The 20,020-nt window shown below is 39.5% G+C and overlaps 1 protein-coding gene across 2 annotated transcripts; it reads left to right on the forward strand.

Moving 5' to 3' along the window:
* Nucleotides 1–4,369: 4,369 nt before the first annotated feature.
* On the forward strand, nucleotides 4,370–19,602 carry LOC105925075 (anoctamin-5-like; the record flags this gene model as incomplete). Of its 2 annotated transcripts, none has more annotated exon segments than XM_036130923.1 (18): nucleotides 4,370–4,477; nucleotides 6,213–6,281; nucleotides 7,698–7,982; nucleotides 8,156–8,269; nucleotides 8,447–8,562; nucleotides 8,665–8,799; nucleotides 8,878–8,983; nucleotides 9,116–9,176; nucleotides 9,428–9,579; nucleotides 9,918–9,998; nucleotides 12,277–12,505; nucleotides 12,589–12,761; nucleotides 12,867–12,964; nucleotides 14,349–14,479; nucleotides 14,661–14,866; nucleotides 14,953–15,152; nucleotides 16,136–16,241; nucleotides 17,784–19,602. In XM_036130923.1, coding segments are annotated over 18 exon segments (2,601 nt in total), but the record flags the coding sequence as incomplete, so codon positions are not given.
* Between the last annotated feature and the right edge of the window lie 418 nt (nucleotides 19,603–20,020).

Below are 20,020 nucleotides of genomic sequence, written 5' to 3' on the forward strand. Positions count from 1 at the left end.
GAGAGAGAGAGAGAGAGAGAGAGAGAGAGAGAGAGAGAGAGAGAGATTCAAGGGCTAACAAAATGGCTGAATGTAGTGCAGCTAAGTTGCTTTTTTTTATCCGTTTGAGTTCATGATGTGATATATAATTTTAACTCTTTGCATTGGTATACTATACGGTCAAATAGTGATATTGTTTACTGAATCATACAGGAGAATCTTGTGCCAGTCTATATTTTGCTCTGTATTTGCAACAATGGGAGCAGCAGGAAGAAAGAATTTAGAGTTACTGCAGCCCTAGAACTGAAGAGAGTTGACTTTTGAATAAGAATGCGCTTTATTCACTAACTTTTGTGCACACGAAAAAGGAATCTGACTTCGGTTCCACTTTGCTCTCAGTTAAGACATTTAAATATAAATGTACATGAAAATAAAATAAAAAAAAAAAAAAAATATATATGATATATAGATATATATATAGATATATATATATATAGTATATATATATATTATATATATATATATATATATATATATATATATATATATATATATTATAAATAAATAAATAAAATGTGTTTACAAAAGACATGGTTGAATTAGTGCAAATAGATATGGTATCGATAAGGGCACTCTGACTCTGTGCTCATTAGATTGACATCCTGGAAGAAGAATCTGTTTCTGGGTTGTTGTTTTATTTCAAATAGCGCTCTCTAGTGCCAACCTGAAGGTAAAAATCTAAACAGATTGTGTGCAGGATATGTGGGGTCTGTAGAGACGTTAGCTGGCCCTATTCCTGAGACCTAAAACTACCATTACTGGATGAAGAGAAAGTCAGCCCTGATAATCCTCTCTGCAGACCTAATTGTTTTGACCGGTCCTCTTTTGTGGATGAGTAAAACCACACAGTGATGGACGAACAAAGGACATCTTAAATAACGGCAGTATATTAGGCGACCAGCAGCTCCTAGAAGATTGTACTTCTTGAGTTGCTGTTGGAAGTGCTGTCTTTTCTGGGCTTTCCTCAAAACAGTGTCATGTGTGAGAACCATGGAAAGGGTGGTTTCCTGGAAAGGAACTGAAAGTGATCCACACTAGACACAGTGTTGTTGAGGAGGGTGAGAAAGGTCACTTAAAGTAGTAATCCAGTCATTCTCTGTGCAGTGTTTTCCTTTTTAATTGCACTCTTTATCGTAACCCCTGAATGCCTTTGATATGATAGTTTGTGTCATTGTGACAAAAATATTTTGCACAAGCTATCAGGTATTTATTTATGATTACTCATCAAACTGTGCAGTTTAGCTTCCTTAAGAGGGAGAATTAAAATTACATAACAGCATTTGTAGGAAATCCCATACGTGACCAAACAAGAGAGGGTATTTTTATCACGAGAACAAAACTGCAGAAAGACATCAATTGTGTTCCTTCAGCCTCATAACTTTGCCTGTACCCTGTATTAAAAGCACAAACATTTTTCCTGACTCAATCAAATTTTAATTGTTCAATTTCATTGAGTTAGGAAATTGTTTATAGATCAGTTACAATTACAAAAAAAATAGATTTGATATATTGCAGAAAAAAACTAGAGATTACATTTTTTAGTCCTTTGTTTACATGCACTACAATGTAAACAATATGGCAAAGAAATGACAAAGATGTCATAGCTTTGTAAGCTTGTGATGGGTTAATTCACAACATCTGGGTTAATTGGAGGCATACATCTGGATTTATTTTAAGGCTCGGCTTAAACACACGGGTTTGTTGCGTGACATCAAGGGAATATCACAAGAAATCAGTCAAGATAGGAAGAAAATTCTGGACCTCCACAAGTTTGATTCCTTGGGTTTCCTGATGTCTGACAGAGACACCTTTATCCGTTCCATGTCTGCTACCTGTATGCTCAGCCATCATACAGGTAGCAGACATGTTCCCTGTCCCAGAGGTGAACATGTTATGTGCAACATGTGTGTAATGACCCCAGACCAAAAGGAAAGACCTTGTGAAGTTGCTGGCTGAGGCTGGTAAGGGAGTGTTATTATCCACACTGAAATAAGTCCCGTAGCAACATGGAAAGGCCACTCAGCAAGGAAGAAGCCATTGCTTCAAAAGTAACATAAAATGCTAGATGTGTCTTAAGTTTTTGGAGACATATTTCAATAATTAACCCAAAAACAGAAAATGTTAATAGCAAAGATAAAGGTAGGCTTTAAAATTCAATAGGACACGGCAGTACATGTGGCCTAACAGGTAGTACATGAGGTTCCCAAAATTTAAGCATTTGTACAAGTGTGAGCTGAGTACTTGGAACTTGATTTACATTATTTCCTGGTTTTAATCAAAATATGGCTAGCTAAGAAAGTGCCCTTGTTAATCCATAAAGTCATGCAAATCTTACAGGAATTATGTGGTTAGTTAATAACAATTTCTGAATATAAATACAAATCTCGTTCTTAAGGCTTTAACATCTATTATAATTTAAGTTTGTATAGAAACTAATCTAGTTTTTTGCCTGCCCTAGAAACAAGACTTTTATTTTGAAATAGTATCATGAGAATGTTTTCAATTGTTTGATACAGTGATAAACAATTCCGATATTTTTTTTCCCCCCATCACAAAAACACCATCCTAACTTTTGAAGTGGGGGTGTCAGGATGTTTTGTTGTTGGAGCGGCTGGTGAACATCGCAAAAGGCCGCTTGAAGAAAGCACATTATGTTAAAATCTTGAAGCAGCATTTCAAAACATAATGTATAAAGTTGAAGCTTGGACACCAATGGGTGTTCTTAATAACCCCAAGCATACCACTAAAGTCATGACAAATTGGTGTTAAGGACACCAAAGTCAATAGGCTTCTTACAGAACATTGTCTTGGTTCCTAAGAAAATCTGCAGGCAGAGCAACAAAAATGTGTTTTTTCCACACGGAGGCCTGCAAACCTGACTCAGTTAACCTTGTTCTGTCAGGAGGAATGGGCCATTATTCCAGCAGACTATTGTTAGAAGCTTGTGGAAGGAGACCCAGAGCATTTGACCCGAGCCATAATGTTTCAAAGACAAACAGGCAAAACAAATACTAACGACATGAACCTTTTACATTTGAGCAAAGTAAAAAAAAAAGCTATTTTTATTCTGTCACGACATAACTAACTGACCTAAACAGGAATAGTTTATTTTATTTATATGTCAGACAATGGAAAAATATGGGTGTGTGCATTTTCTTAGCTGTATATGATGAAGTTAAGGCACTGCATAGGTCTAGAAAACCATAAGCAACAATAGAATAGTAAAAGTGTGGAATAGCATATCAAAAACGAAAGGGAAAAGCATCCATCCGTTTTGTAATCCAGTGCTATGTACCCCCCCCACCCCTCCACTCATCCCGTTCCTGACTCAGAGCTCTTATTAAATTAGCTAGCTGGCAGCTGCACTACGACATCTCTCCCTGCCCCACCTTTCCTCTTCGCTCCATCTTTGCTGGATGACCGTGCAAGTGAAGGGGTTGTCCTGGTGGGCTGGTCGGGATGAAGATCAGCGCAGTAAAGGCGGAGGTAGAGCGTGCTTTCAGGGCCAGGCTCTTTTTCCCTGGGGGAGAGGCAGGTTCTCGTTGTGAGGCAGGCATCCTGTTATGGTCTTTTTTTTTTTTTCACTGATGCATTACAAGCTTAAAGCGAGAAGGCCATGGAGGTAAAGTACATTTCCCTTCCTCCCTTCTTTCCTTTCCTAATCAGGCCGTCAGATTGAACAACATCTCATCACGATTATAGCACAGAAAGCCAGGACTGAGTGGGATGCTGTGGTTGTGGTTGTGCCAGATGGGTTCTGTGTTCTGTATGCACTCGTGTAGGTAGCTGCAGCAGCGGAGCTGAGGAAGAAACAACGTGTGGAACTATTTTTAGCTTTCTGGACAGCTGAAACAGCACAGACAGCAAGACCTGTCCTCTCCTACAGCATTCCCGTTTAATCACAGTTGTTTTTTTTTTTTTTCTCCTGGCCTATTAGCTTCCCAGGGCTAGCATTGGTTCATGCACAATGTTGAAAACTACTAATTTTAGTCAATATTAAATCCAGGATTTCGAAAGAAAAGCATGAACTGATGGAGTTTTGTGATTCAAGAGATGTTAACCACCAGATAAAACTTTACTTGTTTTCTTCTTGGCTGTTGTTGGCAGAGCTTTTCTTAATAGCATGTTTTGTTATCAAACTATTGGAGCAGAGCGGCCATCCCAGATGCCCTCTGTTGGCATGCCGTTTGTGTTTGGAGTGAAATTGTACTCAAGATTTAGCCGGACGCACGTTTTGATTGTCCTATCTTCTGTGGCGAATTCATCCAAAGATTTGTTGGGACTGTTTATGCGCTTTAAATGTGTGCATTTCTGTGTTGTCTCGTTGTAGGTTGATAAGCAGAAGCTCAGCAAAGACTCCGTGTTCTTCCGGGATGGAGTGCGGAGAATAGATTTCGTCCTCTCGTACGTTGACGATAAAGACTGCGACAAAAAACAGGTGAGAGCTGCGTTAAAAATTACTCCACAGGCAAGTTATCTGCGTTTTGGTATTTGCTTATTTTGTCTTGTTTTAACTTCACATGGCAGAGAGAACTAGATCCCTTGAAGGCTAAAACCTTTCACAAACAATAAAAGCTGATGTCATTTCCTGGCCTTGGAAGAACCTTTTGATGCAGGATATCCTCTATGTCAGGAGTCACCAGCCTTTTTGAAACTGGGAGCTACTTCATTGGGACTGTCATACGAAGGGCTACCAGTACTGACCTTGGAACTAGAAGAGTCAGGGCTCACCTGAACGTTACATTAAAATGGACATTTTTCATGCTTTTGTCATTTTTAAATCTATATAAATGCATGTGTGATAAAAAGAAAACACAATAGAATAAAATACTATTTTAGATGCAGCTCACAGGGTATTTTTTTTAAAGAGGCCAAAGGGTGCCACATGTGGTACTTGGGGGCCACCTGGTGCCCACGGGCACTAGGTTGGTGACCCCTGCTCTAAGTTGGGCACCAGCATCCTACCCTAAATATCACAGCAGCGATGAAGCTAGATGAGCTTTGATTCTCTGCTTGTATCTGTCATCTTGTTGTGGTAGCTGCGAGATCATTTTGGAGTGTTTTTATAGCCATTTATTATTTTTTTTATTTTGGCCACATGGTTCCCAAACTGTGCAGTAGTCTGTTTCATAGGGAGTTGTTAGTCTTCACAGCAGTGTGTCACCAGCTCACACGTTGCCCACACGCTCAGTCAGTGAGTCAACAGTGTAACTGTTGGCCCTGACAGGAACTGGATCATTTTTTCCGGAGAAGGAAGCGAGGAAAGGGCCAACAGGAGGCCACTTCCTGTGGATTGGCCAGAAGGGTTGTATAACATGGCACTAAATCTCCTCCCTAACAAGAAGGTTTTATTTCTTTATTAGGCTCATGTTTTCTACTAAAACCAAAAGGAGATAGTGGTTTTAATAATACTACAGATTTAATATATTTTCACAGCCCCTTTCTGCTGACATGACTCTTACTTTTAACTCTACTGAACGAAAGGTTGTTGTTTATTCAGACTTGTTCATAAAACATTTGGATTATTTTCCTACTTTCTACAGTATCCTCTGACTCTGTAGCTATTTATGTACTTTCACATGGGGAACAATGTGTTGTAGATATTTCACATTCATATAATCTTAGGTTGTATGAATGTGAGCCGTTGAGCAGAATTTAAATCGAAAGTAACTATTTTTAGTCTGACTCACCTTTTTTGCCTCCCCCCAACCCTACCCCACCCTCACCCCTATCATAACCTATCACCATTTTATTTCAGATTTGAATTAATTGTTACCTCTGCTTTTGTGTCTCTGCTCTGTCTGTCGTTCACACTGAGCCCGGTTCTGCTGGAGGTTTTTCCTTCCTGTTAAAGGGGAGTTTTCCTCTCCACTATCGCTTCATGCATGCTCAGTATGAGGGATTGCTGCAAAGCCATGGACAATGCAGACGACTGTCCACTGTGGCTTTACGCTCTTTCAGGAGGAGTGAAAGCTGCTTGTCAAGACTTTGATACAATCAACTGGGTTTCCTTAGAGAGGAAACTTTCTGACCAATCTGCATGATTTGATTGAATTTGACTTTGTAAAGTACCTTGAGATGACGTGTTGTAAATTGGCGCTATATAAATAAATTGAATTTGAATTGCTTTTCATAACATTCGGGTTCTTTTTTGTGTTTTACATCTTCTGAAGGAGAGAAGGAGAATTTATGAAGCCAACCTTGAAAAAGCCGGCCTGGAGCTGGAAACAGAAGATAAGTCGGTAAGAGGCCCTTAGTGCGGACAGGCTAAGACAGATCTAAGATTTCAAAAAATGTGATCTAAGATCTTCTGGAATAAAAAAAAAAAGGTTGAGAATCCAAGTGTGTTTCTCTCCCAGTTGTTTAAGGAAGCCCACATCATAACAGACCCTTCACCATACTTAACAGAGCGAATGACATTGTTTTTTCCAATATACTCTTTGATTCTTGGAGATGAGTATGGCAAGTAGCAATTCTAGTTATATAGTGGACATGGGCATAATATGCAGCCTCTCAGCTCTCATTTCATTGTGTCCGCATAAAGGTTGGATGAAAGGTTTAGGAGCTTTAGCTCGTTAACATGTGTCACCTTCTTTTTAAAGGAACCAAAAGCAATTGGAAAACTAACTTAAAGGCTGTTTCATGGGCAGGTGTAGGGGATTCCTCCATTATGTCATTATCAATTAAGCAGGGCCTGGAGTTTAGAAAGCACTGGTGAACTCAGCTATGCAAAACAACTTGGATTTCAGGCAACAGTGGTGACTCATTTCATGGAGTCATTTCCATGGTAAAGAGAAACCTCTTCAAAACAGCCAACCAAGTGAATAACACGGTCCAGGGGGTAGGTGTCTCCCATAAAGAGAAGAGTGCATGAAAGTAAATATAGAGGGTTCAGTGCAAAATTCAAGCCACTCAAAGGCCTAAAAAGAATAAGACGGTCATGTTCAAGAAATAAGAATTTGCTCTCCACTGAAGAATGTGCTGTTCTGTGTTTCTATCAGATTAAAAGTAGCTTTTTGATTAGTCTGATGTAATATTCTAATCTTAAATGTTATGTTTCCATCAGATGTAAGCGCAAGCTCATCACAACAGAAATAAAAGCAATAATGAGTGTCACTTGGTGAATACAATTACTTAAATAAATGAAGTCTTCGATAATATTCTAATTGATAGAATATTATTTATTAGTTTTATTATTCTGATGTTTTATCAGTTGGTCTCAGTTTTATTGTAATTCTGCTTCCTAGAGCTAGCAAAGGTATTTCTGCATTTTACTAGTTTTTAATCAGTGTACAGCACTTTGGTCAGTGGTGTTGTTTTTAAAGTGCTTCATAAATGAAGTTGTATTGTATAATTAAAAAAAAAATGCCTTACTTTTTGTTGATGATGTTTGGTTTTTAAATGAATTTTTGGACCAAGTTTGGAACTAATTATTTTCTCTGTTGATTTAATTTAGATTTGTGTGTGTGTGTGTGTGTGTTCGTTCTTTGGGGTTTATTTTTATTTCCCTTAGAATAAAAGTGCAAACTACTGGGTGGATTTAATATAATGAAATTAAAAAATGGCTGAATTTATTTTAGGTATTTCTGAACGTTTTACAGAGCTGCTAATAGGTGCGTACCTGTTGTAACCTACACTCTTTGTGTTCTCATCGCCAGGAGTCTGAGGACGGCAAGACGTACTTTGTGAAGATTCACGCTCCGTGGGAGGTCCTGGCCACCTACGCAGACGTGCTGAAGATCAAGGTTCCGTTCAAAGTCAGCGACATGCCAGACGATCGGGAAATGCCCATGAACTGGCTCTCCACGCCTTTCCGTCTGCCTAAGCACATCATGCATCCCGATCCGGATTTCTTCACTGCTCCATTCAGCAAGAGCAAATCGGACTTCTTCCTTATCGAAAACCAAGACACATTCTTCCCTCCCTCCACTCGCAACAGGATCGTAAGCATAGCCTGCTGCCTTATCCTGCTTGTGACCTTCAGTCTAAAAATCCTTGAATATTTAAAACTCTTATCAGCTCCAGTGCAGCAACTTTTTTTAAACTTTCTTGTATCAAGTCATGTTTAAGGAAGAACTAGTCGTGTTTTTTTATTTTATTTCTCCCATCCTTCCAGGTTTACTATATCCTGGCCCGCTGCTTGTATGTTAATGAAGACTGTGGAGACAAGAAGGGAATTAAGAGGTTATTGAACAATGGCTCCTACACTGCTGCCTTCCCTCTTCATGATGTGAGCTTCTTCTAGTTTGCCTTAAGTGTCACATTTAAAAAAAAAAGAAAAAAAAAAAGCATGTAACCATCGTTGGAATTTGAGCTCAGTCTTCAAGCCAATAACGTCTTTGCTTGAAGCTGCAACACATTCTGCAGTGACGTTGGTGAAATAAAACTGTCTTATTGATGCCTGCAGTCCAGATATTGGATAAAATCCAAATATGACAACTGTGAAAGCGAAAGACACGATCTCTACAGCCACTGGGCACAGTTCCTCTGCTTTTTCAAGGAGCAGCCCATTAACCGTATCAGGTAAAGCAACTAAAGCGAGCGCCGCTGCCCGTCGGTCAACGTACCGAGCAGGTTTGAGTAACAAAAAGCATGACTGCTGCTCTTTTTGCTTTCTTTAAAAAGGAAATATTATGGAGAGAAGATTGGCATTTATTTCGCCTGGCTTGGTTTCTACACTGAAATGCTGTTGTTTGCTGCGGTCGTTGGAACGATCTGTTTCCTGTACGGGTTCCTCACCTTCGACGAAAACCAGTGGAGGTGAGTCCCGCAGAGACTTCCTGGTCTTTCGGAGGCCACTGGAATGATTTAGATGCTTTCTTATGTTTTCCTAAACAGCAAGGAGATCTGCAGCGACGAAATTGGAGGCAAAATTGTCATGTGTCCCCTTTGTGACAAGAAATGTGGTTTCTGGAAGCTCAACACAACATGCAACTCCTCGTGGGTGAGTAATATTGGCCCACAGTGACTCATCTTCTACCCACAATATATGGCATTTAAAGAATATTTATGGCTAATCAGTGAATAAATCAGTCTGTCATTTATTGACGATATCATAAATCTGCTTTTCTTGCAGCAATCGCACCTGTTTGACAATGTGGCCACAGTGTTTTTTGCCATTTTCATGGGAATTTGGGGTATGTAAACAAATCTGAGCTCAACATTTTCTACTTTCAACCACGGTGCACCACCTAGTGGATTGTCTAGTTACCTGCTGTTTACCAGTTAAAGAAAAGAAAGGCCCAGCTTCTTGTAGTTTTGCTTTCGCTTCGTTTGGTCGAAGCTTAAAGGCTGAGAGTCATAAATCGTGACACAGTTGTAGAAAATAAGAAATTATTCCCTACATTGACCTAATGCATGTGGTGTGATGGGTGGTGTGCCCCCGCAGTGACGCTGTTCCTGGAGTTCTGGAAGAGGCGGCAGGCCCGTCTGGAGTACGAGTGGGACCTGGTCGACTTTGAGGAGGAGCAGCAGCAGCTGCAGCTTCGGCCGGAGTATGAAGCCAAGTGTACAAAGAGCAAGCAGAACCCCATCACCAAGGTGTTTGTGCACTAATGAAGTTCTGATCTACCATGTTCACTGGTCACCGGTGGATAAGTTTATCCTCCATGAGAATCAATGACTCATTTGACCTGATCACGTTACCTGCTGTAGTTGCACAGATTCGTGCTTTGAGATAAAACAATTTACAGGGATCCTACGCAGCCTGGAAACATCTGGAGCTTGATTTGAATGTCTTTGTTTGAAGTTTGTTGTATTTAATCCATCCATCCATCGGAAAAGATTGAGTTTTTACATAAAACTGTGTATGAACCTCCTGTGTAAAGTATGAACGAGATAAAAAAGACTGCTTTGATCTTTCATCACTGCATCTTCAGGAACATGAGGGGGTCATTGACAGAACTGCTGCGTATCTAGCAGGGAAGTTTTTTCTGTGCTGGGCCGCTGTGATCTTTTGGGTAAGGGTGGCACGCAGGGTTGGACCACATGGTTGGTGAGGAAGTGGTCTTGTGGTGCTAGATGTGCCGGGATTTGACAATTATTTCTGGAAAGGCTCCAAGGGTTGAGTTTCCTTTCTGCCATTATTAGTGTCCGTCTGTTGCCTGGTGAGTTTCTTGAACACATATCCTCATAAAGAAACCACAGAAGTAAAGATAAATAAGGCAAAAAAAAGGTTCTGATTGAAGAACAAGATTCTGTCTCACACGTGAACGCAGAGACAGTTGAAGGAACTTGGCCTGAAAGAGCTTTCTTTTCAGAATATAACAAAAAAAAAAGACTGACCCCAATGCTTTGCTTGCTTCTGCTTTAGGAAATGGAGCCTTACTTACCCGTAACAAGCAAGTGTGCACGCTCATGTCTGTCTGGAGCTACCGTCCTGTTGTGGGTGAGCATATTATCTTCTGATCAGATTTAAAGTCCATCCGTCTACCATCTTTTTGCTCTCTCTCGTCTGTCTCAGCCGTCGTTCCCTTCATGCTGTTTCACAAGGACATTTATGCTTAAAACTAAAAGGAAGCTTTAAAATATAATTTGTGAAACCGATGGTAATGCTCGTTAAACGGTCTCAATTAAACAGAATAATTTAATGGCATTTTTACAGTTGTGACAGATTAAACTGAATAGTTTTAAGCATACTCGTCTATATGTTCTTACCCTTATTCCCACATGTATTTAAACGTGTATGACAAGACAAATAGACTAAATGGGATCTGTTGCACTGTATTTCCTATTCATATTGACTTTGGTGATGCGGTATTTTTTTGGAAATAAAGTTAATTAGGCAACAAGGGAAGTATCCCAGAATCCCCTTTTTTTGTAAAGCTGCCCTAACAAAAGAAGACGACCAGCTTCTTCGTGCTGTATGCCCGGTGTAGGTACCAGATCGGTTCGGGCGTTTCCCGATGACGTCATCATATGGCAAATCCACTCAAACAAACTACATTATGCCCGCGGTCTCCAAAATCAATTTTATTTTGTTAATTTACGGTTATTTTCCAGTAACTTAATCGAGACATGAAAACTTTTAACATATTTTTGGAATGCTTCTGTGGTAGTCTGACAATTTAATAGGTAATTTTGCCGAAAAAGTTACACCTTAAGAGAAATTTTCTTCCTCCAATTTTTTTAAAGTTGTGAAGGGAAACTAAACCATAAACTCTTTTAATTTTTAATAAAAGTCTGCAGCCATTTTCATTTAATCACGGCATTCATCACTTTAAAATCAATAACGTTTATTCCTCCTTTTTCTACTATTTCTACTGATATTACTACGTCGTTCTTTCTGATCACATGTTTTTTATTATTCCAGATGAAATTGTGATGTATTTTATTAATTTTCTATTGTAGTATTTGGTATATTTAAGATATATGCCGGATAAATTAATCTGGCTATCCCTCCCGTTTTTGTTAACAACATTCTTCCAAAAATTGAGCCAACTGTCAAATATTTGTTTATTGTTTTTGTAAAATGGCTTGAATATTTGTTCTGTCATTTCCAGTGCGGTCCTTGTTAATCATTAAAGCTAAATATTTTACCTCATTTTTATCAATTAAAGTGGGTTGATTATTTTGAATTGCTAAGATTTCAAATTTTTTTCTATGTTCATCTTTAAGCCTGAAGCTTTTGAGAAAAAATAAACCGCTAAATTAACTAAATAAAATTGATGCGCAGGGACCATGGCGAATTTCTTCGTAAAAATTGTCCGTTTTTAAACCGCAATCCCGCTCTCGAATAAAACGTACACCCCGCTATAATTACTTTAGTAAGTTGTCCAGACCAATCACAATGTTTTGCGCAATTGAGCAAACGTTAAACCAATCATGTAGAGTGACGTCATCAGAAGGCGCAGGCCCCCCGAGTCGATCTGGTACCTACACCGGATTTGCCAGGACAGGGCAGGGAGAAAAATATAGATGCACAATGCCTAGAGATGCACAAGGAAATTGAATGATGATTGACTTCAGCTGATTTTTCAGCTCAATCAGCCCTGAGCACACACTGGCCCCTTAGAAACAACACAAATGAGATTTTTTTTTTTCTGTGCAGTGAGCTCACAATAAAGGCGGAGTCCACTATATGGCATGCCTCTCCTTCCTAACGTCCGCGTTGTTGGTCAAAACTAACCGGCCTCCTTGCACTGTGCACCTCTGTGATGCATTTTGATGGTTTTTTTTCGCTGCGTCTCTCTGTTCAGTGTCGTTTTTCATGTTGTCGCTGTGTTCTCTGTCCTGAAGATCTCATTGATCATTGCCTGCATCATCGGGGTCATAGCGTACCGCCTGGCGGTGTACGCGGCCTTCGCTAGCTTCATGAAAGACAGCCCCACCAATCACCTGGAGGTGGTCGGCCCCTACATCACACCCCAGCTGGCCACCTCCGTCACCGCCTCTTGCATCAACTTTGTCATCATCATGATCCTCAACCTCATGTATGAGAAGGTGGCTGTTTGGATTACCGACATGGGTGAGGGTCGGAGCTTTATAACTCATCCACGGTTCATGGTATGAAAATCCCATTAAAACCCTACATTTTCTTGTCATTTACAGAAATCCCAAAGACCCACCTTGAGTATGAGAACAAGCTGACCATGAAGATGTTCCTCTTCCAGTTTGTCAACTACTACTCCTCCTGCTTCTACGTGGCTTTCTTTAAGGGCAAGTTTGTGGGCTATCCTGGAAAATATGCTTACATGTTCGGGAGCAGCCTGAGGAACGAAGAGGTAATGTTTACATTAAACTGCACTGGATTAGCTCTGGTGATTTACCGTCGGGCGAGCCTGTTCGTCTCCCGTCTTCTGTCTTTCTCACTCTGTGCGTGTTTGCAGTGTGACCCCGGCGGCTGTCTGATTGAGTTAACAACACAGCTGGTAATAGTGATGACTGGGAAACAGGTGTGGGGCAACATTCAGGAAGCTCTATTGCCGTGAGTACAGAAACGATTTGCTGTAGCTATGCGTGTTGAGTAAATGCAATGTGCTTTAAATGTCATTACAAGGCCAACACTATCTCAGGGGTTCCCACACTTTACAGGCGACGACTCCCAAAAACCCAGTGCCAGAGATGGGCGACAGCTTTTTTTTGGGAGATTATGGGGTGGGGCTGGAAAGCTAGGGGTAATTAGGAGAATAAAGTGGTAATTTTATTACACTTCTTACTAAAACTACAGTAGTTCCCCTTTGTTAAAATGAGGAATGTTGAGCATCTGGTTAAGGTATACTTTGGTATAGGTTTCAAAAATAAGGAAATACTAAACATTTTTAGGATATCCACATCAAATTATTATTAGTATCATAACTCTGAAACTGTGCAATGACTGTGTGTCTTTATTCTGGTGATGTATTACGACTTTGTTTTGGTAAAATTATGACTTTTCTCTGAATAAATAACTAGTCACACCAGTTCCCTCGTAGATTAAAGAAAATACATTGTTGGCCACGGAGGAGTACATTTCCACAAAGGAACTCCAACATTTTGGGATTAATTTCATATATTTGCAAGATAAAACTTGTATATTCTTTGATGGTGAAAAGTTGGATATATCTGAGAAAAAAACATATAATTTCCCATGATTAAAGGTGTAAATTTGCTATATTAAACTAGGATATTCTTTTACATTGCAAAGTCAGAAATCTGCAATAAAATTAACTCAGAAATGTATTAACAATGTGATTAAAGTTTGATATATTTCACTTTCTGTAGCACAAACAGAACTATATATATATATATATATATATATATATATATATATATATATATATATATATATATATATATATATATATATAGGTAACCAATTAGAATCAGCCAAGCACATTAATAAAAAAAATGGAGTGAAAGAAAAAGTGTGGTAGCAAAAGGGGCACCAATAACAAGGACGCTGACTCCTCTCAAGGAGGCTGCAGGTTGCAGCCTCCTTGAGAGGAGTCAGCGCATCATGAGCCTCTACACACAGACAAATCCTAAAAATGGGCTATAAGCATCTTAACTGGGCTAAGTAAAAAAAAAATGGACTGTTGCTCAATGCTCCAAAGTTTCTATTTAATTTGCAAATCAAGGTCCCAGAGTCAGCATTGAATATTAGCAAATAGCTGCCGTTAAATTTTGATATAGGTATTGATTTCAGCTTTATCGATACCAATACACATATCAGTCGACCTCTACTCTGGACCCAGCACATCAGAGCTAAACCCCATGATGTAAACTGGCAGCATCTTTGTATGCGCAATTGTTCTTAGTATGAGTCGACTTCTGCTACTTCTGCAAAAGGTTTCCTGACAGCTTTCCTCTGCCCTCTTATGTCCTTTTAGATGGGTGATGAACTGGTGGAGCAGCAGGAAGGCACAGAACCATCCAGAGAGTCTATACAGTCGCTGGGAGCAGGATCATGACCTGCAGAGCTTTGGTCAGCTGGGCCTCTTCTATGAATACCTGGAAATGGGTAGGAATCAATCCAACATGCACGGATATACAGTCGGGGTCTCTCATTTTAACCTTTGTTTAAAAAGGTGTCGCTTTTAGCAAGATAGATTAATATAGAAGTGTTATTAGACAAGAATCCACCAGATGGCGCTGTTTCATTGTTCTGTCTCTCACCAGCATCTGTCTTCTCTGTCTCACAGTGATCCAGTTTGGTTTCATCACGCTCTTCGTGGCTTCCTTCCCGCTGGCGCCGCTCTTAGCCCTTTTCAACAACATCATTGAAATCCGAGTGGACGCCTGGAAGCTCACCACGCAGTTCAGGCGTCCCGTGGCAGCCAAGGCCCACAGCATCGGGGCCTGGGAGGAAATTCTCAACGGCATGGCCGTACTGTCTGTTGTCACAAATGTGAGCGCTCGGTTAAATAGGCTGCCAGACCCTTTGGGTGGATTCTTACTGAACCAACTAAAGCAAGTTATTTTCCTGCTTCGTAGGCGTTCATCGTGGCCTTCACCTCTGACATGATGCCCCGGCTGGTGTACATGTACGCTTACCAGCCGAGGGGAGAGATGAACATGAAAGGCTACATTAACAACAGCCTGTCCGTGTTTAACATCTCAGAGATCCCATATCGCAGCATGCCTGATGACGAAGAGAACCCCGTGTGGTTCAACAGCTCCATCACGACCTGCAGGTATGAGGGGAAAAAAAGATTCTGACAAAGGCATTATGTGTCATAAATTAGTTTGTTTTTTATATAAGGTAAAGTTCAACACGGTCTCAGAGTATTCATTGACGAGAATGTCCCTTTCTAGAGTATTTATTATAATTGTTTATTATGTGATTAATGTGCTGTTTTATGTGAGACAAGTATAAGAAGAAGAATGATACAAAGCTTTCAACATTCTTTACAAATAAAAATCAGAAAAGTGCAGCATATGTTCATATTCAGCTCCCTTTACTCTGTTACCCCTAAATACCCTCCACCCCATGACTGATTTAATGTTAGTGTGAATACAGCTGCTTAGAAAAGCACTTAAAGGTTTGTTAGAGATCATTAGTAAACAAACAGCATCATCAAGATCAGTTATTAAAACACATTTTTTTTATTGCTCTAATGTGATATTCTAGCTGTGAGCGGAAAATCATCATATTAATCTCTATATGTTTCCCTTAGTGAGTTCAGTTACTGAAATTAATGAATTTATTAATAATAATCTAATTTATTAAGTTGGTCTGAATAGACAGCACTATGTTTGTCTAAAAAAACAAAAAAAACATATTGCACATCCCCCTGAACACATTCTCTGTCTGCTGCTGTGGCAATTTAATGCCCCCCTTTGGGGAATTAATAAAGTCCTATGTTATCCCCACTATGAAACATGGGGGTGGAAGTATCATGCTGTGAGAAGGCAACATTATCAAATTGAATTTAGTTGTGGAGGGGTTTATTAATTTGTTAATTCATCTGAATGCAGCGTGGCTTGTTTAAAAGTCATATGTTGTGTGTGTAACTGGTTTGGGAATAATATTTGAAGTTTCAAAGAGGAGTCAATGTCAAACTATGTGGTAACTCTGCTAATATTTTTTTTTTTTTTTTTTTTGGAATTTCAACCAAAGCATTAATGTTAATCAGCATAAAGTTCAAACTTTTTATTTATATGCTTTTCTTTGTAGGTATCGTGATTATCGCTACCCCCCTGGGCACGAGAAGGAATATTCCCACACTATGCAGTTTTGGCACATTTTGGCTGCCAAGCTAGCTTTTATCATCATAATGGAGGTAAGTAAAACAGGCTCCACTTTCTCTCCCGTTTAATACAAGATGTTTTAACCAAGCTTTATAGACGTGTTTGTTTTTAGTCATATTGACATGTATTCCCAGAAGGTTCCGCTTTCTCAAGCAGTTTATACAGTTTATACGGCTGTTCATAGCACAGGTCCCAGTCAAAACATCTACACATCTCAATCCTGTCCTATGCGTGTCTCGCAGCTTTTGCCAATAAAATCCCATCCTTTAGGCGACTTTCACGCTCAGTTCACATTTTTTTTTTCACGTAGTCGTTCATACTACTAATTAAATGCGACCACCATCAGACTTTTGTCTGAACAGTTCAGGATTCAAAGCGACCTGCATGCGCAGATAACAGAAGAAGACGTCACACAGTAGAGCACCGATTACAGAAGAAATGGTGCATGTAATTGTTACTACAAGTGTTTAATAAAGCTCCATTAAACAAAACAAACCCTGCATTAGCAGCTGTCAGGGTCTCTGTGTCAGTATGAAGTTGCTGAATAATTTGAGCTGACAATTTTAAGACCACATCATGACTAGAAGAAGAATTTTTTTGAAAAAGTATTTGACAAAGCTACTTTATTTTAATATTTTCCTAAAAATTGCATCGCTTCAGTCTTTCTTTGTACAGTCTGTTGATTTTATTATCATTCCACTTTTTGCAAGTTTTTCTACAGTCTACTTTCACATAAGTACAGGTCAACAGGGTTCCTTCACAGTTTGGAAAAGTCTAAAAAGTATGAAAGTATATTTCAGTATTTTCCAGATCTGGACAAGTATGGAAAAATGAAATAAGAGTATGTGGACATTTCTTGTATTAATCAAGTTTATTCCATATGCCACTGTTATAATAATGCATTTATTTAGAACACATTTTACATTTACAGAAAATCTCAAAGTGATTTTCCTTCCTTCCTTCCTTCCTTCCTTCCTTCCTTCCTTCCTTCCTTCCTTCCTTCCTTCCTTCCTTCCTTCCTTCCTTCCTTCCTTCCTTCCTTCCTTCCTTCCTTCCTTCCTTCCTTCCTTCCTTCCTCCTGACTTTCCCTTTCCATGCCTTTTCTTCTTTTGTCCTCCCTCATTTGTGTTCTTCACGCTTTCCTTCTGTGTCCATCTGTCCTTCCTTCCTTCCTTTTATTTCTTCTTTCGTTATTCCTTATTTCTTTGTGTCCTTCCTTCCACTTTTCCTCCCTACTGACTTTCCTTTTCTTCTTGTTTTCTGTTTCCTAATGTCCTTCCTTTGCTTCTCTCTACCTTGTGTGTTCCTCTGCTGTAAATGTATGGCTGATATTGACAGTTTATATTTGGAAATGGCCGTAAGGGACTAAGAACTGTGGAAAAGAATGAAATTTTTATATGAAAGTCATATCTTTCTAAGGATATATTTGGCCGAGAACAGCAGATCAAAGTCCACAAAATGAACTGCCTGTTTTTTCCTCAGAAATGTGCCGTGAATTCAGTGTCTAGGTAAAGGCTTCTGCGTATGTGCAAACAGAACCGTGGTTTAATAAGTTGCTTTTCGTTCCTTCACAGCATGTTGTTTTTCTGGTCAAGTATTTTGTGGCCTGGCTGATTCCAGACGTTCCATCCGACGTGAGGGCTCGGGTCAAGAGGGAGCGCTTCCTAGTCCAGGAGTATCTTCACAACTATGAGGTGGAGAAGCTGAAAATGCAGCTCAGCGAGCAAAGCAACAAGGAGTGCACCTGTACGCCGATGATCTATCCGGATTTACCCAAACACGAGGTGCTGTCAGAGGTCCTCTAGCGTTAGGGGGGCGGCCGGGCAGTCACTCGAAAAGTCGAAGAAACAGATTTCCTCGCTTGTGTATTCTGATCTCGAACGTCACTCTGCTGAATTACCTGTCATTTAACGGCAAACCCACAGAGAACTTTCCACACTTCTCAGCCATCCCTCCTCTACTCACCTGCTGACTGTGGATTCTCCTGTTTTAGAGACCAAATCTCTGTGCATGCTGACACTTTGTTGGGACGCTTGAATTCAAACACCTCTCTCATATTTATGTCTTCACGTGAAATTAATGTAAAGCTGAAGACATCCAAGCTTTACTGTATTTAAAAAAAAGCTCTACTGTGTCTTTAAGAGACAGCTCACTATTGTTTTGATGTGAGGCTATTTATTTAAAATGCCACCAAAGACTCGCCTTAATACACACACTTTTGTTTTTCTTTTTATGTGAAGGATTTCTCAATGTGAGGACTTTTTGATATACTTTGTGTCATATCAGCCTATGTTTTACCAGTTTTACCATATTTTCCCCTTTTTACAGTAGCATGACCATATCTAAGCTGTGGTCAGTCATCTGCGCTGGTGTGACAACCTTTCAGCAAGTTATATTAAAATCACCGGGCTTATATCTGTCGTTACTCTTAATTTCACCTCATTGTTTGCCCCAGGCCGAAACCTGAGATGTGAAGTAGCTTTTTACGCCGAGGAGAAATCAGTGCTGCTGTTTCGACTGTGACTAAGGACAGATTTGATCCTGCAGTGGCCAGTTGCAGCAGCTGTTGCACGCTGACTGTCTATACAGGGATGAGAGATGAAGAGTGGGCTCTCTTTTAAAATATATATATACATTTCTTTCTTTACCACATTGCAGCAAATGAAAGCCTGTGTTCGCTTCATTACACAAAGCCCATCAACCCAGTGCCTGCAGCCGTCTGCTTCAGTTTTCTTAAAAATTAAAGTCACGTTTTCCTTTATTTTTGCACAAAAGCACTTAAAGTAACGCAAATACCAAGACATGACCGTGTCCAACTAATCATTATCATGACACTAAGCCTTTAGGATCTGTTTTTTTAAGGTAGTAACGTGAGATATTTACCTTTCAGTTTGATCAAACTCTGATGTTTATATTTTTTGTGGTTTTAGTTTAGAAACTATATGGACATGTCACATCAGTTGTTGTCGCCTAAGTAGAACTTTGCAGAAAATATCTGTTATGGAAGGACTTGAATCTTATGTAACGTAGCTGATTTAGTAAATATCTAGGTCTGTTGGAGGTGTTAATGCGTAAGTTCACCTCACTCTTTCACTTTGCCTTATCTACGCCCTGTGCTCTGCTGACTATTGCCCACTATGCCTTAAAACATTTCATCCCTTTTTTCCAAAAACTTACTTTTCTACCTGATTTTTATCATGTGTTTTCTGGTAAAATATTTAAGTCAGAACATGTTTTTGATCATTCTTCAGGCAAAAAAACAAACAAACTTGTTTACTGTATATTTAATGTTAAATGTTCATGTTTTTATTAATTTGAGTAATTTGTTTTTATGAGTGTTTCCTGTATCCAATTATATGAGACAGCAAAAATAAATCTTCCAAATAAAAAGCTCAGCCTGTGTCGTAGTTTGATGTTTAAATTAATTCTTGACTTTTTGGACTTAACCTGACGACAATATAAACAGATGTATTATCTGTGAATGTCAGTCGTTTTATCTCCTGTTGGAGTGAAGACAAAATAAAGAGGCTTTCAGCAATTATTGTGTATATTTTTAACCAATTTATGGAGAACTTTGGCCTCTCAGCCGCCTGAAGGAACCCACTCCGGTTTTGGGAACCAGTGCCTCAGACCCTCAGCTATAGACCCTCGCAGCAGATGGTCAGAGATAACGATTCAGTGTTGGTTCACACCTTGGGGTGTGTTTTTACACCTCAAAATGCTGGCACGGCTGTTTGGGTTGCCGTGCAGAGGTCAATGTAACAAAGGCGAGGGAGGAACTCTAGTCCAGGAGAACTGTAAGAGATTACGG

The sequence above is a fragment of the Fundulus heteroclitus genome, unplaced genomic scaffold (genome assembly GCF_011125445.2).
Source record: "Fundulus heteroclitus isolate FHET01 unplaced genomic scaffold, MU-UCD_Fhet_4.1 scaffold_394, whole genome shotgun sequence".
Lineage (NCBI taxonomy): Eukaryota > Metazoa > Chordata > Actinopteri > Cyprinodontiformes > Fundulidae > Fundulus > Fundulus heteroclitus.